The sequence below is a fragment of the Megascapheus bottae genome, chromosome 2 (assembly GCF_031878675.1).
Source record: "Megascapheus bottae isolate mThoBot1 chromosome 2, mThoBot2.hap1, whole genome shotgun sequence".
Classification (NCBI taxonomy): Eukaryota; Metazoa; Chordata; class Mammalia; order Rodentia; family Geomyidae; genus Megascapheus; species Megascapheus bottae.
Window position 1 is genome coordinate 53793765 of NC_143510.1, and position 21592 is coordinate 53815356.

Here is a 21592-nt window from a genome sequence, read left to right on the forward strand (position 1 = left end):
GCCCTCCTAGACACTACCATGGACAGACTGCAGTCTCATACTCCAGATTCCAGGAGTGAGAGGGCTGTCACTCACCTGCAGTGACAACAGACAGGGAGTGGAGAGCTGGGGAGAGCACTGGCCAAAGGACTTGAATACGTTTCAGAGCTTGGAGAGAAATACAGGATGGACAGGAGCCTCTAAACCTCATTATCCCTTCCCCACCTCACCACATGATGCCCCAAGTTTCTAGGAAGAACCTGGCACATATCATGGAATTGCATTGCCACGTGTCAATGTGGTGAGGTCCACACCAAACGTAGCAGTAATGTGGTCCTGAACAGTCTCGGTTCTCTGGCAGTGTGAGGTAAGAAAATGGAGGAACTGGCTCATCCCTGACCCCTGAGGGTAGGCAGGATATTCAGAGTGAGACTCCCTTTTTTTCTACTATCCAAGCAGCCCCTTCCTGTCCCTTCCGCACCTGCTCTGGTCAGTGGTCAGCTAGCTGCTGTCCAGTGGCACAGCACTGCCACATGGTGGACACTGGTAGTAGTGAAGCCCAGCCTTCCATGATGAATCTCTCCTCCTCCTAGTCCAGAGCTAGCAGACCCCCCATCAGTTAAATGGGGAGGGGGAGATGAAGACATGGAGAGAAACACACTTCCAAATCACACTCTCTTCCCCCACGGTTTTCTCCTGCCATTTTCTCCTTCCAGCTTTTTGAAGAAACCAAGATCCGAAGGAGATAAACCATCCTGACATCCTTCCTATGTTCAAACTGGAGAGTCCGTCCCCACCCTTGCTATTGAAGCGGCTGAAGCTAGGGGAAAGAGAGTGAGAGAGAGAGACTCAGGGAGGAAGCATGGAATTAGGAACTATATTGTTACTATAGTCTCCTTGCTTGTATCTCAAAATCCCTTAAACCTCTCATGTCCCAATCCCTTCCCGCACTCCTCTCTCCCCGCTGGAAAGCCTGGCACCACATTTAAGATCCTTCAAATTTAGGCAGCTCTTACAGTGCCCTCAAAAAGAAGCAGGATTTCAGCCCTCCCAAGTCCCATGCCCTCCTGTCAGCCAGCCTTAGTGGACTCTGCCCTGCTGTGAGATTGCATCACTACCCCCTCTACCTTTCTGGGTTTCCCCAGACATCACAGTAACATGTACCCAATCCCTTGCTCTGGCCTTCCTCCACGTTGCACGACAGTCCAACTGGACTCTGGGCAGCCAGCAGAGGCAGGGTCAGGGGGTAACTTCTGTGTCCCGTGGCACTGCTACCTTGGCCTGAGCAAAAGGATTCCATTCCCTTACCACCACCACCACCACGCCCCCATCAACCCCTCACTTCTGTCTCAGCTCCAGTGCTTGAAACAGAGAGCAGAACTCTCCTTCTGGCCCACAGACCTGAGAGAAATCACACTCTTAGAACCTACTGCTTGTGTTATGATAGCTGCAGCCATGGGGGGCAAACTAGGAAGACTGCACGCATTAGAGGGAACTGCCCTTCCCCACCTGGCTCATATGGAGTCGCTCTGAACTCCCAGACCTTGGGAAATGTGTGTGAAATCATCTCCTTTCTTGCATCATGCATGTCCACATTGCCCCCTCATGCCCCCACTTCAAGCCACCACAGCCAGATGGTGAAACCTGAGCCACAGGAGGGGACCTCCACCCCTGCAGGGGCCTGATGGGCAGCACAGCCAGCCAATCCTAGGGCTCAGGGGGTAGGTTGCTGGCTGACCCCTAAGTAGGGGAGCCCCAGAGAGCTGACTCTAAAAAGGCCCCAGGTCAGTAGCCAGTCAAACATAGCTACTTATTGGACAATCACTTCCAGACTTCCTGACTCCTAGGCCATAGAAGATAAATGGCTCTACTCTTGTAAGGGAGCCGTGGTACCCGTTAGCAGGCTCAGCTGATACCTGAGGCTTCTGACCCAGGGCCATCCACCAAGAGCATGGAACTCTCCGATGTCCAACTCTGGTCAGTGCTGCTGTGGGCATTGATGTGGACACAGGGTGCAAGATCTGCATGTCGCTCCTGTGGGAGCCCAACACTGGCACCCCAAGCAGAACGAGCTCTGGTCCTGGAACTAGCCAAGCAGCAAATCCTGAAGGGGCTGCACCTGAGCAGTCGTCCCAAGATAAGCCATCCTCCACCCCAGACAGCACTGAAAGGAGCCCTCCAGAGACTACAGACTAGAAGTATAGCTCCAGAAAATGGAGAGGAGGTCATCAGTTTTGCTACAGTCACGGGTGAGTGAGGAAACCAGGAAAGAAAAGAAATAAATAAAGGGGGGGGGGGAATCCTAGACTAAGAGGCAGGGGGAAGAGGGTGTGGCAGGAGCTGGGGTCTGAGAATGGTGGTTAGGACTCCAGGCAGTCCTGCTTTCTCCCAAGGAAGGGGTAAGGGTGAACAGCGAGCAGGCTTGGGGGAAATCTCCTAGAGGAGCTTTATTCCTGCTTACATTTTTCTTTCCTTCCTCTGACTTTTGGACAGATTCCTCCACTTCAGCCTGCAGTCCCATGCTCACTTTCCATCTGTCCTCCCTTCAGTCCCACCACCTGTACCAAGCCCGCCTCTGGCTACATGTGCTCCCCAAGCTTCCGGGAACACTCTACCTGAGGATCTTTCAGTGGAGCCCAAGAAGGAGGCGCCGAGGATCCCGCACCCTCCTAGCTGAGCACCAAATGACTACCCCTGGCTGGCATGCCCTCACTCTGCCCCCTGGCGGCTTGAGAGGGGAGGAGTCTGGCATCCTGAAGCTCCAGTTGGACTGCAGACCTCTAGAAGACAACAGCACAGCTGCTGGACAATCCACTCGGTTCCTGGACACAATAGGAAAGCAAGGACCCTTCCTGGAGCTCAAGATGGGAGCCAGTGAGCCTGGTACAAGCAGGGCCAGAAGGAGGACCCCTACCTGTGACCCTAATACCCCTTTATGTTGTAGACGGGACCATTATGTACACTTTCAGGACTTGGGGTGGCGGGACTGGATCCTGCAGCCTGATGGCTACCAACTGAATTACTGCAGTGGCCAATGCCCCCTACACCTGGCTGGTAGCCCAGGCATTGCTGCCTCTTTCCATTCTGCTGTCTTTAACCTCCTCAAAGCAAATAGTCCTTGGCCAGCAGGTACCTCCTGCTGTGTTCCCACAATCCAAAGGCCTCTCTCAATTCTCTACCTAAACCAGGAGGGCAATGTGGTCAAGGCGGATGTACCTGATTTGGTGGTTGAGGCATGTGGCTGTAGCTAGCAAGAGCACCTAAGGGTTCATAGTAAAGTGATCAAGATGTCCTATGCAAAAGACATCCGTATGGAGACATCGGATTTCCTGATTCACATCCCCACCCAACAGGCCACCTGGCAGCATGACTGCTAGGTCGTGGCACTTTCTTGTCCCAGTTTCTGGCCTATTTCAGGCTGGTTGGTTGCTGTGTGGGAAGCTGGGGAAAGGGTTTCCTCTAAAGGGGACAGCTTGATTTCCTACCCTAAGTCCTGTGAGAAGATAGCAGGGATTGGCCGGGGTGGGAGGGAAGGAGAAGGCAGAGAAAACTTACTGCATCTATCCCAAGAAGAGAAAGACTTCAGGAGATGAAAAAAAGGAAGCAGAGGGACCAGCAGATTTGGGACAAGATATGAAGGCTGGCCAAGGGCAGGGACTATTGAGTGCTTTGAGGGAGGGGCAAGAGGGAAATGGGTGAGATGCCAAGGGAGGGAGTTTTAGAGGCTTCAGTACAGGGAGTCAGGAAAAAAGGGATGCTGAGTTAAAGTTCTCTGGTTTTCCCTGGGGGGACAGGACCCGCTGGGAAGACATAGATGTATGCTTTCCTAATAAATGAGTCGTGAAAGGTTGAGATGATGGTCTATGGCAGTGGTTCTCAAAGTGTGGTCTGGGGACCTCTGAGAGGTCCCTGAGGCCCTTTCAGGGTTCCCATATGTAACATTATTTCACACATGCTGTATTCCATAGTAATATTTATATTCAAAATTGTATGTCAAAATATTTACATCAAAACTGTATAGTGTGTTCCACAGTGTGATATGTGATTACACCATCTTTCTGATATCATTGTTAATTGGAGCATTAACTTGTGGGGGGTTTTGTTGTTGTTTTTTTTCTTTCAGAGCCAGGACCTCATTGTATTACAACCCAGATTGGATTTCAACCTATCTAGTATTGGTAAAAGTGTTATCATATCACTTGACCTGACTTTTGTTCATTCGTGTGTGTGTGTGTGTGTGTGTGTGTGTGTGTGTGTGTGTGTGTACTGAGACTTGCAGTCAGGGCCAGGATGATGAGTTTTGCTTTGTTGTTGTAACACTTGAGCCTTTTTGGTGTTTAATTGGAGACAAGAGTTTCACAGACTTTCCTCCCTGGGCTGGCTTCAAAACACAATCCTCGGATCTCAGCCTTCTCAGTAGTTAGGATTGTAGATAGGCGTGAGCAAACAAAGCCTGGTTTGTGCATTCTTACATTATCATTGTGTGTTTTGATTTCTAATACAAGACACACACAAAGAGATCAATAACTTTTTCTCAAAATTTAAAGGGCTTAAGCTGGACACTAGTGACTCATGTCTATAATCTTAACCTACTCAGGAGGCTGAGATCTGAGGATTGTGGATTGAAGCCAGCTTAGGCAGAAAGTCCATGAAACTCTTAGCTCCAATATATCATAAAAAAGCTGGAAGTAGAGTTTGTGGTCCAAGTGGTAGAACAGTAGCTTTGAGCAAAATAACTCAGGCAAGCACCCTGGCCCAGAAATCAAAGGAACTTGAAACTAAAAAGTGTAAGGATCACCAATCTGTTTGTATGTTTGTTTGCTTGTTGGCAGTACTGGGGCTAGGGGTTAAACTCAAGTCCTCCTACTTCTTAAGCACTCTTCCAGTTGAGTCATACTCGTAGCATTTTTTTTGCTTTAGTTGTATTTTTGGATAGGGTCTACTTTTTTTTTCCTTAAGCCTCAGACAAATGCCCTCCTATCTATGGATATGTATTTGTATCTGTAGCTGGGATCACAGACCTGAAACATTATGCCTTGCTTATTGAGATGAAGGTCTAATTGAGTTTTTGCCTTTTTAGCTCCAAACTCATCTCTGCCTCTTGAGTAGCTGGGATTACAGGTGTGAACTACTATGGCAATATATAATTATGCTCTTAAAAAAAGTGCCTCTGGGGCCGGGAGTTGGCCTAGTGGTAGAGTGCTTGCCTAGCATGCACGAAGACCCGGGTTCTACTCCTCGGTACCATGTACATAGAAAAAAGCTGGAGATGGTGCTGAGGCCCAAGTGGTAGAGCTCTAGCCTTGAGAAAATCCAAGGACAGTGCTCAGGCCCTGAGCTCAAGCCCAGGACTGGCAAAAATAAAATAAAATAAAATAAAAAATAAAAAAGTGCCTCTGGAAGAAGGAGCAAGTGGCTGGCATAGTGGCAGATGTAGAAACTCTTCTTTTTCAGTGACCATTGGTTTGGTCTGACTGATCAGGGTTGCTACCTGGCTGTAACTGGTGTGTCAGTCATGAAGGCAGGCAGGCTCAAATAGGGCTCTTTATCTGTCCCCATTCCTATGGTTGCTATCTTGTTTTTTTTTAAATCGTACTTTTATTATTATTATTATAAAGATAATATACAGAGTGATTACAGTTACAAAAGTAGGGTAATGAGGACATTTTTTGTTGAACAATGTCACTCCTTCCCTTCCTCTCTCCCAGTTTTTTTTTTTTTTTTTTTTTTTTTTGCCAGTCCTGGGCTTAAGCTCAGGGTCTGAGCACTGTCCTTGGATTTTTCTCAAGGCTAGAGCTCTACCACTTGAGCCTTAGCACCACTTCTGACTTTTTCTAAGTATGTGGTACCAAGGAATGGAACTGGGTCTTCGTGCATGCTAGGCAAGCACTCTACCACTAGGCCAAACTCCCGGCCCCCTCTCTCCCAGTTTTCAACTCTACTACCTGCTTTTGTAAGACCTTCACTTTCTTCCTTGATCTCCTACTAAACAATGAACCCTCTCCCCTTCCAGGTCCGAAAAGGTGGTCCTCAAAAGCAGTGCAAGGATGTGGGAGGTCTATCTAAGGGGTGACAGAAACGAAAAGAGACTCATTTCTCCCACCATGCTTTCTCTTTCTTAGAAAGGTCAGAGACTGAAATGCCCTCGCTCTTGCATCCGGTTGCCATGGCAACGCAAAAAAAAATCCAAAGAGACGGGACACTCCTCTGTCAGGCACTACGCTGGGCACCAGCAGTCTTTGCCCCTTCGTTTCTTTGGACTCAGGAAAGGAGGGGCCTGCTAGAGCTCCTAATAGGGCTTTTTGTCCTTTGGCCAGGATGGGTGAAGAGGGGAATCAGTCAATGCTTTTTTGGTGTTTCGGTTCTGCATCTCTTTGGCTTCCAGTTGCACTTCAAGCGGCTGTCGCGTACCAAGATGACCAGCAGAGGGAGCATAAAGTCTACAAGAGCAGAAAGCGGGCTGCAGACTTGGGAACGTGGGAGATGGAGCCCCAGGCTTCCCGGAAAGGTGCTTGACACGCGAGGCACCTCAGTGACCGTGTGAACACACCCTGGACGCAGAGCTTGGACCGCCCGTCCTCTCTGTCAGGGAGTTAGACCCCTGACCTTCGGCCACACACTCTTAACCCCTCAGCTCCGGTGGCCCCAAACCCGAAATGTCCCTACTTCTCAAGTTCCATCCCAAGAACGAGGCTGGCAGGTAGCTTGCCGGATGACGGGGCGCTCCGCGAACGCCAAAGTAGATGAGAGCTGACCTTCAGTGTTCACTTTCTGGGGTGAATTTGACTTCTTCCCTCGCCGCCCCCCAAGCCCCCACCGTAGTATTTTTCTTTTCAGTGTTTCTGCTGACTGGTTCGAGGGCCGCTTCGTGGACGCTCGATCCAGGGATCCATGCCGGGATTTGGTGCCCACCAACAGCAGCGTGTTGGGGGGGTAGGCAGTGTAGGGTCCCCCAAGGGAGGGGGAGGATCCTGGGGGTCTTGGGGGTGCCATAAGCTCAGCACCCCCTCTCTAGCTTCCAGCCACCCCACCTCATCTTCCAGAACGTCAAGAGGGAGGGGAAGAGGAGGGAGGAAAGGGGCAAGCGGTGAGAGCGGCGGCGCGCCAGCAGCTACAGCAAGAAAAAAGTTTTTGCAAAAGGAAAAAAAAAAAAGTTTGCGCTTCTCGCGGGTGGTCCCGGCTTGCGGCCCGGCGGGCTGGGCCGGCGGGAGGGCTGGGGGCCAGGTTGGGGGGTTGGGGTGGCACTGAGGCTGCGCTGCTGTGGCCCTGTCGCCCCCCCACCCTCCCCACTGCACACCCCCAGCCCAGTCTCTAGCCCCGGGACCGCGCATCCCGAGCCCGGCGCCCAGACGGAGGTGAGAAAGGGGGGCGGGCGGGGGACCACCTGGGAGCGGTGGGGGAGGGGGCGGGGGATGCTCTGCCGTCCTAGGGGGGACCCTTCCTAGCCTAGAGGGAGGTCTGGGGCGCAGGGACAAAATGAGGGTGGGAGAGACTCGGGTGAGATAGTTCCAAAGTTTGGACTTTTTTTTTCGGCCCCCCTTTCATTTGCGTCTCCCTTCCCTGTATCTCTTTTCCGTCTGACAGTCTGTGTGTCTGTCTTAGGTGGCCGTGGGTCTCTTTGTCTCCGCCTGTCCCACGTCTCAGAAACCTCTCCCTTTCTGGAGGTTGGGATGAAGAGGCTGTTGGGATGGCCAGCGGAGGGCCTGCGTGGTGAAGAGGGAGCTCCAGGTGCGTGTCTGAGTGCGGGCAGGAAGACGTCAGTGTTTCCGAGAGGAGGGGACCCGCCGCGAAGGAGGGACCTATAGGTGGCATGGGGCGGGGGTGTGTGTAAGGCAGCAACACAGTGAGGGGCCGCCCGGGCTCGGACCCCTGACCTGTCTTGTGACAGATGTGACCCTGGAGCTTGCTGTGGAGGGGGAAAGCGTGCCTTGGGGACTAGGAAGGGGGCTGGAGGATTTGCCCAAGGTCTAGGCTAGGCCTTAGAAGAACCCCCAAGGAAAGTTAGACGAGTGAGTCCCCAGGTCGGTGGGCAGGGCCCTAAGAAGGAGCTGGGGAGACCCTGTCTTGACCCGCTGACCTCGGGACCACCGGAGCAGCTGGAGCCGGCCGCACCAGGAGACCCCTACTGGGGCTGGGCGGGACCACTAGCGGCTGCCAGCCCGAGTATCCCCCCCTACCCCATTGGCCCCCCGCCCAAACAGGAGCTGGGGACCTCACGAGGCCCCTCCTCTGGCTCAGACCACCCTGTCTGCCCTGGCTCCCCGCTCGGAAGCCTTTTTCAGGCCCCATGACCCCGAAACAATCAGTCTAGGGAAGCTAGCTTTGGGAACAGGATTAGGGACAGGGGTCCCCTTACAGGGTGACCGAGGTTTTCTTTAAGGGACTGAAGAAGTGGGGTCTCTATGAAGCTAGGCCTTTCCAGGCGAGATGGACGGTTTCCTGGGGGAGTAGTGCCAAAATCAGGGTGGTTTCCCTAGGGGGCGGGGTCCAGAGACCACCCCCACATTATCTCTGCGGCATCCCCCGCCTGGCGTTTCAGACCCCGCCCTTGACGTCACTGGGGGTTCCCGGGGGTCTGTAGGATTAACCCTTAGGAAGCCGGCTAGATACTCAGTCTGAGAAGGTGTCCTCCTCCCAGAACTCGGGAACTTTCTCTCCCTGTGGTTTCGAATTCTTTTCTTTCCACACTCCCACCCTGGGGACCCCTCACACTCTCCAATAGTCCGCCCCCCCCCCCCCGCCCCCGAACGCCACGGCCTGCTTTCTGGATGCGCGGAGAGGAGGGAAGAACGTCCCGCCCCTCGCCCTCCCCCCCCCCCCCCCCCCCCCCGCGCCCCACCACGGCTCGCTCGCCTGGGCTCCCGGGCGGGCGGGGGAAGCGGAGCAGTCTGCAGCCAGAGCCTGCGGCGGCGACTTGGGTGGGCCGCGGAGGCACGGGGGCGGGGAAGGCGGGGCCGGGCGGAGGGGGCGGGGCCGGCTCCTGGGAGTTGGGGAGCGGGGGTACGTGGAGGACTTGGAAAAATAGGGAGACACTGGAGGTGATTCCAGTTTCCAACAAGAGAGGGTGTGTTGCGGGGGGACTCTTTGGGGATCCCGGCTCCTTCTCCCTCGTCAGCGCTCAGGAAAACTTTACGGAAGCGGGAAGAGTTAGCGAGGTTTTACGAGTCTGAAGGGGAGACGTGGGTGGGCTGGTAGCACGCGTGGGTGGAGGGGGCTGCGTCTCCCTCCCCTCGTCCACCGAGGTTCCTCTGGCCCGCCGTGGCAACGGGACGAGCACATAGCAATGTGGCGCGTTCGGGGGAGCCTTTGGTGGTTTTTTTGGGGGGGTCGTTTACAACCTTCTCTGGATGAGTCATAGAGGAAGGAGGCGGAAGAAATGCCCCCCTCATCCAGCTGCCAGCCAGCTGTGCCCCCCCCCACCCCGCACCCTCAACTTAGTGCCAAGGTCGAGTTGGGAGGTCTTGGATGCGGGATCCGGATCTCGGCTGGAAAAGGAGTTAGGAAGGGCACAGCCTCCGCTGCGGGGTTCGAGCTGGGTCGTAGGGTCTGGGTTCCGCTCCCCATTTTACCCCGCCCTCACCCTAAATCCCAGCATCCCGGGATCACCCACCACGCCGGCCGGCCCGCTCCCCGTCCGTCTCCACCCCACCCCGCCCCACCCCACCCTCCGCTCCCGGGAGACTGGAAAACCTGAGATGGAGTAGAAACTGGAGTTTGAGGAGAAAAGCGGACCTCAGCACCCTCTCCTTCCTCACTGCCACTTTCTACTGAATGATCGGATCGCTAGTTTCTTTTTCATTGTCATGAAGCTTTCCCTCACAGTCCTTTTCCATCCCCCCCCCAAAAAAAAAAACGGAACCAAAAAGATTAAGTGGGCCCAGGTCCAAACCACTTCAGAAAAATATCAGCTTCCAATCTTTGTACCCAACAGATCAGAGAGGCTCCCTTGGAAAACCTTACTCTCTTCTACCCAAAGTTTTCTTCCCTGGAGGGCTGATAAGTGCTACCCCCCGGGCTTCACCAGTCTGTCTGAATTGAAGCGAGGATGCTCTCTGCTGGACACAGGAGATATTGCAGTAGGGCTGAATGAGCAGGAATGAGTGAAGGAAGAGCAGTGGGCCAGGGCACCAAAGGTCCTACACATGCTTTCCCCATCACATCTCAAGAAGTAGAGGGCCACCGGACGCTAGCGACTTACTCCTGTTATCCTAGGTTCTCAGAAGACGGAGATCTGAGGATCACAGTTAGAAACCATCCCAGGCAGGAAAGTCTGTGAGACTCTTACCTCCAATTAATCACAGAAAAAACCAGAAGTAGCCCTGTGGCTCAAGTGGTAGGAGCTCAGGGACAGCACCCAGGCTCTGAGTTTGAGTCCCAGGACCGGAAAAAAAAAAAAGGTAGAGAGCCTATGGTATTAAAATCATTTGTAACACATATTGGCTCAATTAGTTCATCCCTACGCAATACACATATACACACAATGACCTAAGTTAAGTTCCTACCCAATTCCCTAAGAGACCACCAGGATTGAAAGAATGTTTTTGCCTTTTTGAGATATTTCACCTTAGCCCTTTCTGGCTGAATGTTGCTGTTTTCAACTCCATTTCCATGGCTGATATTTCAGAGGGACTGCAGGCCACATTTCTGTACCTGCGATTGTCATCTAATCTTTCCTATTTTCCTCCATCTTCATAACTTGCAGATCTACCTTCCCCTTCTGCAGTGTCCCCACTCCCATTTGAAACACCATGTTCAACTCGATGAGCCCACCACCAGTCAGTAGCTATGGTGAACCATGCTGTCTTCGGCCTCTTCCCACCCAAGGGGTCCCCAGCATGGGGACAGAAGGTTAGTACATTTACTAATCCCTAGGCCTAAATGATGTACCAGAGCCAGGATCTCTCTTAGCCTCAGCTCCATCCCCCATGCTGGTTTTCTATCTACTGTAGGATTTGAGTCCTCAAGTTATAGGCTTAGAATCTGGAGCCAGGTCTTTCCCAGATTTCAAACAGAGGCCCATGTATCCTCCATCCGCTTCCTCCATTCTGTTTCCTAGGACTATCTGGTCTGCCTTTCTGTCACCAAGCCAATCTCATGCCAGGCCCTCACAGTTATGGACCTGCCAGAGAGACCAGCAATTGCACTGAGGGTAAGGACTCAGGCAACATTTGTTTCCTCTGCTCATTTTGGGACTTGTCTTGAAGGAAAAAGGAAGGCCAAAATCTGACTTGAAGAAAGAAATGCTCAGACAGAGGAGGGATCAGAGAACCCAAGAGGTCACAGATGGGATCGTTAGGTAAAGCAGAGTCAAGGGTCATTTCTTGTGGAGAGTCTGAACCCACAGACCAAATCTGTCTCCTCTGTTTCCTGCCCTAGGACCACTCTTTCCTCCTCCCCGGAGTTCTGTCAAGTTGACCAAGAAGCGAGCACTCTCCATTTCACCTCTGTCGGATGCTAGCTTGGACCTGCAGACAGTTATCCGCACTTCACCCAGCTCTCTTGTGGCCTTTATCAACTCACGCTGCACATCTCCAGGAGGCTCTTATGGCCACCTCTCCATTGGCACTATGAGGTGGGAGCAGTCCTAGGTTCAGAGTTCCTAAAATCCATACTGAAATCCATTTATTTACTGGATTGTTATTATTATTTGTTTGCTGTTTGGGGCTTGAACTCTGAGCCTGTGCACTGTCCCTTAGCATTTTCACTCAAGGCTGGTGCTCTGCCACTTGAACCACAGCTCCATATCTGGGGGTTTTTTTTGCTAGTTAACTGGAGATAAGTATTGTACAGACTTTCTTTACTGGCATGGTTTCAAACTTCCATTCTCAGATCTCAGCCTCCTGAGTAGCTAGGATTACAGAGGGAAGCCCAACTTCAAATTCCCAACCCCATTTGAACCACTTCCAAGGCACTGAAACCCTTTTTAGAATTTCTGTATGGCTAGCTCAACTAAGCCTTAACCAAGTCTTCCATGGACCCTCTGAATAACCCAAGGATACCTGCAACTTCCTGATGGTTGTTCAGAAAGTAATAGCCTCCTCTTCTCTTCAGTCCATCTCTGGGATTTCCACCCCAAGTGAATCACCAAAAAGGCACCTCACCTTCCTTTGGGGTCCAGCCCTGTGGTCCTCATGACTCTACCCGGAGTGGGATGATGCCGCACCCTCAGACCCGGGGACCCCTCCCAACTTGCCAGGTGAGGCTCCATATTACCACCTGATTTCCCCCTGCTCAGGGTGGGTAGGTGATGGACTTTACAGAGGAACGAAGAAGAAAGAATGCAGGGTTCAGTCTCCAGGGCTGACTCAGACTCTTCCAGGTGAGGTCCCTTCTTTTGCCCCTACTACTCAGCTGTGGAGTCTGAGAAAAGGGATGCCTTCCACACTTGAGTTCCTGCTGCTTGAGTGGGGGCCTTTAGACAGAAAGACCCAGCTCTCTTTTTCCTCTACCTGCCATTCTCCTCACCCTCACCTCTTCCTCTGGGGAAGCTGAAGTCAGAGCTGGACATTCTGGTTAACAAGTGCCCAGAGGAACCCTTGGAAGGTGACATGTCCAGCCCCAACTCCACAGGTACACAGGTAAGTAGGGAGGCTTTACCTCTGAGACCTGAGAAAAACAAGTTTCCCTTCAAGGGATCCTAAGATTGCCTCTTCTGCCCTAGGATCACCTGTTGGGGTTGCTGGATGGACGGGAGGACCTGGAGAGAGAAGACAAACCTGAACCCGAGTCTGTATATGAGACTGACTGCCGCTGGGATGGCTGCAGCCAGGAATTTGACTCCCAGGAGCAGCTGGTGCACGTGAGCCCCAGGGGGTAACAGGATTGGCTGGTGGGAGCCTATGGCCGCCTCCAGTGGGACACTGTGGGTTTGACTGAAGGCAAATGGGTGTCCTATCCCTGGATGCTGAGATCAGAGCTTTTGTGTTCAGTTGGGTAGGCAAAAGCTAAGAAGCTGTAGCTTTGCTTCAAAGAGCTGAAAGAATATGCTACCTTCCTGTCTCTTCTCTCAGGAGGTGGAGCTGAGGAGGGCCAAGGGGTTGTGGGAGATCTGTTCTGGGTTTCTTGGGGGTGGAGGGCATGGAGACTTTGGAGAGCCTCTGAATCTTCTCCCTCAGCACATCAACAGCGAGCACATCCATGGGGAGCGAAAGGAGTTTGTGTGCCATTGGGGGGGCTGCTCCAGGGAGCTGAGACCATTCAAAGCCCAGTACATGCTGGTGGTGCACATGCGCAGACACACAGGAGAGAAGCCACACAAGTGCACGGTGAGCCACCCACCTCCAAGCCCAGCATTCCTCCCTAAACTGGCTTTCCCTCAAGGCAGACTTGGGCCTCATGAGTCTCTTCTTCTATGAACAGATGTTAAGTCTTATTTAGCTAGTTGTGAGTCGCTAACATCTGTAATCCTAGCTACTCAGGAGGCTGAGGAGGGCAGTTGAAAGCCAGCACAGGCAGAAGAGTACAAGGGAGTCTATTTCCAGTTAACCAGCCAAAAGCTAGAAATGGAGCTGTGCCTCAAGTGGTAGAGAGTCAGCCTTGAGTGAAGAAGCCAAGAGAGAACACTCAGTCCCTGAGTTCAAGCTCCAGAAATGACAAAAATAAATTTTGTTTATGACTGTTGGTATACAAACAAATAGACTGATACACACATACATACACACATACACTTCCTTTGTGTGGTGGTAAGCACAAAACTCTGTCATCATAAAACTTGGGAGGCTGAGGCAGAAAAATGGTATATTAAAAAAAAGTCCAAATTCTTGTACATAAACCTCATTTGCCCCCTTAATCTTAATTTTTCTTATTTTTTTAGCCAGTCAAATTTGATTTTTCTTATTAAACTTACATTATACAGGGGAGGGGATTTGGTACATTTCCATGTATTCCAATCGGTCTAATCTCTTCTATTACTGTGTGTGTGTGTGTGTGTGTGTGTGTGTGTGTGTGTGTGTGTGTTACTGAAGATTGAACCCAACACTTGAGCTATACCTCCAGCTTTTCCTTTGATTTTTAAAAGAAATGAAAGTGGCATTAATCAAGATGAATTGTACTCTTCAAGTTACTTTTTAAATTTCTTTTCTTTTATTTTTTTTGTCACTCCTGGGCTTGGGCTCAGGGCCTGAGCACTGTCCTTCGGTTTTCTCAAGGCTAGCACTCTACCACTTGAGCCACAGCATCATTTCTGGCTTTTTTCTATGTGTGTGGTACCGAGGAATCGAACCCAGGTCTTCATGCATGCTAGGCAAGCACTCTACCACTAGGCCAAACTCCCGGCCCAAGATGCATTGTACTCTTAATCTCACTTGTTGGCTTAACCCTTTGTACAACTGTTCAATTTTTTTAAACACACACACACACACGAAATGAAAGCATGTATGTGGATCTTAAAATGTTGCAGACAGTAGCTTAGTGGACTTTTATGCCTGGGCTTTGAACCATGATCCTCAGATCTCAGCCTTCTGAGTAGCTAGGATTACAGGTGCGAGCCACTGGCACCCAACTATCGGTGATATGTGTGAGTGTGTGTGTGTGTGTGTGTGTGTGTGTGTGTATGTGTGTGTGTGTGTGTGTGTTTGTGGATCATGGGGTTTGAACTTGTCCTGGGCACTGCCCCTGAGCTCTTCAGCTCAAGGCTACCACCCTACCCTTGAGCCAAGCCCCACTTCCCATTTTCTAGATGTTAATTGGAGATAAGAGTCTCAGATACTTTTGTTCCCAGGCTGGCTTTGAACCTTGATCCTCAGATCTCAGCCTCCTGAGTAACTAGGATTACAGGCATGAGCCACTGCACCCGGCTCTGTGATATTCTTATATCCAACTATACACAAAAAAATCCAGAAGTGGCACTGTGACTCAAGTGGTGGAGTGCTAGCATTGAGCACAGAAAATGTTCAGCGATAGTACCCAGGCCCAGAGTTCAAGTCCCAGGACTGGCAAAAAAAAAAAAAATTTGCAGTAGTGTGCCTCCTCTGCTGCCTGGTGTCAGTAGACACCTCAAAAACTGAAGATTGCTGGGGGCTGGTCACTCATACCTGTAGTCCTAGCTACTTAGGAGGCTGAGATCTAAGGATTGCAGTTACCTCCAATTAATGACCAGACATTTAGAAGTGGACCTGTGGCTCAAAGTGGTAGAGTACTAGCCTTGAGCAAACAAAAAGCTCAGGGACAGCGACCAGGGTACTCTCATGAAAGCATCAGATAACCCCATTCCAGGACTATCTCGGTTCCCATCCAGAGAGAGTGGTTTTGTGCCTCAGCATCATGCCCCAAAGGTCATTTCTCCAGTGGCTTTTCTTTCTCCAGCTCCCATCTGCTCTTGTCTCCTCATTTTGGCAATTCTCCTGAGGGTCAGTGCTCTCCTCTTGTGTGCTCTGCACACTGATGTGCATCACTCTTAAGATTTAGAGCGCTTCTCCTCTCCATGTTCTTCTGTCTGAGAGCTTTCATTTGGTCTTCAGTTTGAGGGGTGCCGGAAGTCATACTCACGCCTGGAAAACCTGAAGACACACCTGCGGTCACACACTGGTGAGAAGCCATACATGTGTGAGCATGAAGGCTGCAGCAAAGCCTTCAGCAACGCCAGTGACCGTGCCAAGCATCAGAATCGGACTCACTCCAATGAGGTGAATGCCCCCAACTAAGAGACCCTCCCTATCTAAGATGCCACCTATCGGGCACATAACCCCACCACCACACCCCCCACGCTGTCCCCGGAAATCCCCTAGCCAGCATAGGTGAGTCCTGCGCCATACATTTCTCCTACAGAAAGTCTTTCTCCTTTTAAAATTTTTTAAAAGTTTAAATTGTTTTTAAAAGGTGATGTACAGAGGGGGGGTTAGTGTCACTCCTTCCGTCCCACTCTCCCAATATCTTTGTTTTGTTTTGTTTTTTTGGCCAGTCCTGGGGCTTGAACTTAGTGCCTGGACAGTGTCCTTGAGCTTTCTCAAGTGTTCTACCACCAGAGCCACAACACCACTTCCAGATTTTTCTGTGTATATGTACCAAAGACTCGAACCCAGGAAAATATGCATGCTAGGCAAGCATTCTACCATGAAACTACACCCCCAGCTCTAATATATTTTTGCTTGTATTTTGTGCTGGTATTGGGACTTGAATTCAGGGCCTTACACTGTGCATTAGTTTTTGCTCAAGGCTGGTGCTTTTTCACTTAAGCCACACTTCCATTTCCACTTTTCTTGCTGGTGAATTGGAGATAAGAGTGTCCTGGACTTTTCTGCTTCAAATCATAATCCTTAGGCTTTAGCCTCTTAGGTAACTAGGATTACAGGCATGAGCCACCAGTGCCTGAGGAGAAGGCCTTTCAAAATCAAAACTTTCTTAGGTACCAGTGGCTCATGCCTATAATCTTAAGTACTCCAGAGGCTGAGATCTAAGGATTGTGGTTCAAACCCAGCCTGGGTAAGAGACTCTTTTTTTTTTTTTTTTTTTTTGCCAGTCTTGGGCTTGAGCCCAGGGCCTGAACACTGTCCTTGGACTTTCTCAAGGCTAGAGCTCTACCACTTGAGCCTCAGCACCACTTCCGGCTTTTTTCTTTGTATGTGGTGCCGAGGAATTGAACCCGGGTCTTCATGCATGCTAGGCAAGCACTTTAACCACTAGGCCAAACTCCCAGCCCCTGGGTAAGAGACTCTTATCTCCAATAGACTACACACAAAAAGCCAGGAAGTGGTACTGTTGCTAAAGTGGTAGAGCCCTAGCCTTGAGCCAGAGAAGCTCAGGGACAGCTCCTAGGCCTAGATTTCAAACCTTGAGAACTGCAAAACAAACAAACAAAAACATCCACTTGCAATTCTTCCTTCTTCCTGGAACCAGCCCAGAGGCCAACCTAAAACAGACTTGTTCTAGAAGATACCACGACTCCTTCAACCTTTGAATTTATAAGGCTTCACAGCCCTCTGGCTCACCTGATCTTTCCAAGGCCTGTGCCATCAGGTTCTTCAACGTTCCTTAAACCTATTGTATTTTGCTCCACTCAAGGAGCCATCCTCCTTGAATGCTGTATGTCCCTTATGGCTTGGCCACCATGTTTCTCCATTTTACTGTGTTCTTCCACTTTGATCCCTTGGTCTGTCTTCACACTCTACCTGACAGAAGCCTTATGTGTGTAAACTCCCTGGCTGCACCAAACGCTACACGGATCCCAGCTCACTCCGCAAACATGTCAAGACAGTGCACGGTCCTGATGCTCATGTGACGAAGCGGCATCGAGGGGATGGTCCCTTACCCCGGGCACCCACCCTTTCCACAGCAGAGCCTAAGAGGGAGCGAGAAGGAGGCCCCATTGGGGGAGAAAACAGACTGATAGTGCCTGAGGGTGCCATGGTGAGTCAGCCTAGGCCACCCTGCCTCCACACCCCAGCCTGCCCTGCTGACTTTTTCTAGTCCCTTCAAAGCTACCCCCTCTCATGAATATCATTCTGCTGTGATCACTCAACCTGTCTTCTCAGGGTTGCTCATTGGCCAGTCCAAACCTAGACACTTTAGAATTGTGGCCTAGACATTTAGAATGTGGCTTATTGGTAGAGTGTTTGCCTAGCATGCATGAAGCCCTGGGTTCAAGTCCATAGTACCATATAAGCAGAAGTGGTGCTTTGGCTCAAGTGGTAGAGTGCTAGCTTTGAGCAAAAAGAAGCTAGGGACAGTGCCCAGGCACCGAGTTCAAGCACCAGGAAAGAAAGAAAGAAAGAAAGAAAGAAAGAAAGAAAGAAAGAAAGAAAGAAAGAAAGAAAGAAAGAAAGAAAGAAAGAAAGGGGAGGGAGAGGGAAGGAGAGAAAGAAAGAAAGAAAAGAAATTTCAGAGTTGTCAATTATTTAATTGGTTCACAAACTCACTCCTAAATAATTCTTCATATATTATTTCAAGTTTTTGACATGCATAATTTCATGGACACCTCAACTCCATGAGCAAGGAATTCTTCATTTAGTTATTTTATTGTGTGTATGTGTGCTGGTACTAGGTCCTGGTGCTATCCCTTTTTCACTAAAAGCTGTTGCTTAGCCACTTGAGCCACGGTTCCATTTTGTGCTCTTTGGTAGTTAATTAGAGTAAGAGTCTCATGGATTTTCTGCCTAGACTAGCTTTGAACCTCCATCCTCAGAATGAGAAAGGAAGAGGGAACAGGTCTAGAGAAATTGCCCAAGATAGTAAGACTAAGGGCAAGAGTTGGCATCCCTACAGCCTGTGGCTCAGCCTGGGCTCTTCTTCTCAAATGTCCCTTCTGGTTTGCCTCACCTGCTGGGCCCTCTCTACATTTGTTTTTGTTTATATACCTGCTCTCTGCTCAGCAGTCTCTAACACCTGACTTTATCCACTCACTAAATGGAAGGAGCTGTAGGAAGGGGGAAAGGGGAAAAGTGCCACTTTCAGCCTTCATCTTCCCTCACAGAAGCCGCAGCCAAGCCCCGGGGCGCAGTCTTCTTGCAGCAGTGATCATTCTCCGGCAGGCAGTGCAGCCAATACAGACAGTGGTGTGGAAATGGCTGGCAATGCAGGGGGTAGCACCGAGGACCTGTCCAGCTTGGACGAGGGGCCTTGCATTGCTGGTACTGGATTATCCACTCTTCGTCGTCTTGAGAACCTCAGGCTGGACCAGCTGCATCAGCTCCGGCCATTAGGGCCTCGTGGTCTTAAACTGCCCAGCTTGACCCACACTGGTGAGATCTGGGTGTGGGAGGTGGTACTGAGCTAAGATATGGGCCTGCCCTGAGGTTGAGAAGAGGTGCTCACCCTCAGGGCTGCCAGATGGCACTTCTGCAGAGGGTTTTCTTACTATATCTGTCTTAATCTATCTATAACATCGTTATATGGGGTTGGGGCTGCCAGGGATAGAGTGCTTGCCTAGAGTGTGTGAGATACTGGGTTCAATCCCTACCATTATCTTTCTCCCCCTCAATAACGAAGAACCATGTTATATAGTTAGATATGGTGGTCGTAAACATGGAATCCCAGAACTTGGGAAGCTAAAGCATGAAGATTGTAAGATCAATGGTAACCCCCAACTATACAGCAAGACTATGTCAAAAAAGAAGAAGAAAAGCAGGAGAATCATGAACTCTGGGCAAGCCCTGGCAAAAATAACATACCAAATTAAAACAAAAAATCCAGTTCAGCAGCAGTGCCTCATGTCTGTAATCCTCTAATTACTCAAGAGACTGAGACTGGAAGACTGCAGTTCAAAGCCAACCCAGGCAGAAAAGCCTACTAAACTCCAACAAACCAGCAAAATGTTGGACTAAAGGCATGGCTCAGGTGATAGAGAACCAGCCATGATTGAGAAAGCTGAGGGAGACCATGAGGCACTGAATTCAAGCCCAGTACTGCCACAACCTAATATATAAAAGATAATGTGTGAGGAGCATTGCTTATGTGCTAAAGTAATATAAGGCCCTGGGTTCAATCCCCAATATCTAAAAAAAAAGAAACTTGTGACACACAATAAACCAAGTCTGCCACGTGCCTGCTATCCCCTAGGATCATGCAGTGTACTACCTGAGTGACTGTTGACCTTGAATCCCTGCCTGGTGGCTCCTGAAGCAGAAGAGGCGTGGGAAATGTAGGAGATAGAACGGAATGGCGAAAGGATCCCAGGGTGATCCAAAAGGCTTACTGACCACCTGCCTGCTTTTTCTCCCTGCCCCACTTGCAGGCACCCCTGTGTCTCGTCGTCTGGGTCCCCCAGTGTCTCTTGACCATCGCAGCAGCAGCTCCAGTAGCATGAGCTCTGCCTATACTGTCAGCCGTCGCTCCTCTCTGGCTTCCCCTTTTCCTCCTGGCTCCCCACCAGAGAATGGAACATCCACCCTGCCTGGCCTGACACCTGCCCAGCACTACCTGCTCCGGGCAAGATACTCTTCAGCCAGAGCAGGTGGTACACCACCCACTGCAGCACCCAGCCTGGATCGGATGGGAGGCCTTCCTGTACCTCCTTGGAGAAGCCGAGCTGAGTACCCAGGATACAACCCCAATGCAGGGGTCACCCGGAGGGCCAGTGACCCAGCCCGGGGTGCTGATCGTCCCACTCCAGTTAGAGTTCAGCGGTTCAAGAGCCTGGGCTGTGTCCACACGCCCCCTATTGGGGCATCTGGAGGACGGAACTTCGATCCCCAGCTCCCAACTTCTGTCTATTCACCACAGCCCCCCAGCATTAATGAGAATGTCGCCATGGATACTAGAGGGCTACGGGAAGAGCCAGAGGTTGGCACATCCATGATGGGCAGTGGTCTGCATTCTTATATGGACATCTCATCTGCCGATACTGTGGGATATGGTGGACCTGAAGGGGCAGCAGCTGAGCCTTATGGAGCCAGAGGCCCAGGTTCCATGCCCCTTGGTCCTGGTCCACCAGCCAACTATGGCCCCAGCTCTTGTCCCCAACAGGTCTCTTATCCTGACCCCACCACAGACACATGGGGTGAGCTTCCCTCCCACTCTGGGCTTTACCCAGGCACCAAGGCTCCAAGTGGAACCTATAGTCACTGCCCTCGACTTGAACATTATGGACAAGTGCAGGTCAAGCCAGAACAAGGGTGCCCAGTGGGTTCTGATTCCACAGGACTGGCAGCCTGCCTCAATGCCCACCCCAATGAGAGGCCCCCATGCCCTCAGCCCCCATTCTCCCACTATCCCCAGCCCCCTCCTCCCCAGTATCCCCAGTCAGGTCCCTATCCCCAGCCACCTCCTGATTATCTGCCTTCAGACCCCAGGTCCAGCCTAGATTTTGATTCTCCTGCTCATTCCACGGGACAGCTCAAGGCTCAGCTTGTCTGTAATTATGTTCAATCTCAGCAAGAGCTGCTGTGGCAGGGTGGGGGCCGAGGAGAGGCCCCAATCCAGGAACCTCCCTACCAGAGTCACAAATTTCTGGGAGGTTCCCAGGTTAGCCCAAGCACTAGCAAAGCCCCACTGGTCACTTATGGACCTGGCTTTGCACCCAACTTGCCCAATCACAAGTCAGGCTCCTACTCAACCTCTTCACCATGCCAGGAAAATTTTGCAGTGGGAACAAGCAGGGTTTCTCACCACAGGGCAGCGGCACCACCTCGGCTTCTGCCTCCATTGTCCACTTGCTATGGACCCCTTAAGGCAGGAGGCACCAACCCCAGCTGTGGGCATCCTGAGGTGGGCAGGCTGGGAGGGGGTCCTGCCTTATACCCTCCTCCCGAAGGGCAGGTATGTAACCCTCTGGACTCTCTTGATCTTGACAACACTCAGCTGGACTTTGTGGCTATTCTGGATGAGGCCCAGGGACTGAGTCCTCCTCCTCCCCACGATCAGGAGGGCAGCTCTGAACATACCCCGCCTCCCTCTGGGCCTCCAAACATGGCTGTGGGTAACATGAGTGTCTTGCTGGGATCCCTACCAGGGGAAACACAATTCCTCAATTCCAGTGCCTAAAGGGTTGTAAGTCTGTCCATCAGGTTGTGCTTCCTAAGGGACTCCTATCCTTCCAGAGAAGGCTGGAGCGCCACAGCCCCTACATAAGGTGCCTGTGAAGGGGAGGGATGGGCTGTGGGGGCTGTATTTAGTCTGGTATGTTTGGGGAGGGATTTGATAATGACACTGTTTCCTAACAATAAAGGAACTGCATCACAAG

At 51.1% G+C, this 21592-nt stretch overlaps 2 protein-coding genes across 4 annotated transcripts; both read left to right on the top strand.

Moving 5' to 3' along the window:
• The first annotated feature begins 1381 nt into the window (after positions 1 to 1381).
• Positions 1382 to 4177, top strand: Inhbe (inhibin subunit beta E). The gene is made up of 2 exons (XM_090327661.1): positions 1382 to 2228; positions 2473 to 4177. Exons 1-2 carry the CDS (start codon positions 1931 to 1933, stop codon positions 3228 to 3230), a joined length of 1056 nt encoding a protein of 351 aa, XP_090183787.1. The 5' UTR covers positions 1382 to 1930; the 3' UTR covers positions 3231 to 4177.
• Positions 4178 to 7617: 3440 nt separating this feature from the next.
• On the top strand, positions 7618 to 21588 carry Gli1 (GLI family zinc finger 1). Of its 3 annotated transcripts, none has more exons than XM_090327595.1 (12): positions 7618 to 7707; positions 10703 to 10827; positions 11036 to 11128; positions 11356 to 11551; positions 12031 to 12175; positions 12468 to 12557; positions 12641 to 12778; positions 13095 to 13244; positions 15438 to 15602; positions 17092 to 17322; positions 18386 to 18653; positions 19646 to 21588. In XM_090327595.1, the coding sequence occupies exons 2-12, from the start codon at positions 10728 to 10730 to the stop codon at positions 21391 to 21393; spliced, it is 3324 nt and encodes a 1107-aa protein (XP_090183721.1). In that variant the 5' UTR covers positions 7618 to 7707; positions 10703 to 10727; the 3' UTR covers positions 21394 to 21588. The 3 variants fall into 3 exon arrangements, with proteins under 3 accessions (XP_090183721.1, XP_090183718.1, XP_090183723.1); XM_090327592.1 differs by having other exon boundaries at positions 7620 to 7707; positions 10682 to 10827; XM_090327597.1 differs by lacking the exon at positions 17092 to 17322 and having other exon boundaries at positions 7620 to 7707; positions 10682 to 10827.
• The last annotated feature ends 4 nt before the right edge of the window (positions 21589 to 21592 follow it).

Bases quoted from the DNA above. Each gene is read 5' to 3' on its own strand.
- Inhbe (XM_090327661.1), top strand. From the start codon at position 1,931: ATGGAACTCTCCGATGTCCAACTCTGGTCAGTGCTGCTGTGGGCATTG. The intron at 2,229-2,472 runs GTGAGTGAGGAA...ACTTTTGGACAG, and splicing joins CAGTTTTGCTACAGTCACGG to ATTCCTCCACTTCAGCCTGC.
- Gli1 (XM_090327595.1), top strand. From the start codon at position 10,728: ATGTTCAACTCGATGAGCCCACCACCAGTCAGTAGCTATGGTGAACCA. The intron at 12,176-12,467 runs GTGAGGCTCCAT...CCTCTGGGGAAG, and splicing joins GACCCCTCCCAACTTGCCAG to CTGAAGTCAGAGCTGGACAT. The intron at 12,779-13,094 runs GTGAGCCCCAGG...CTTCTCCCTCAG, and splicing joins CCCAGGAGCAGCTGGTGCAC to CACATCAACAGCGAGCACAT.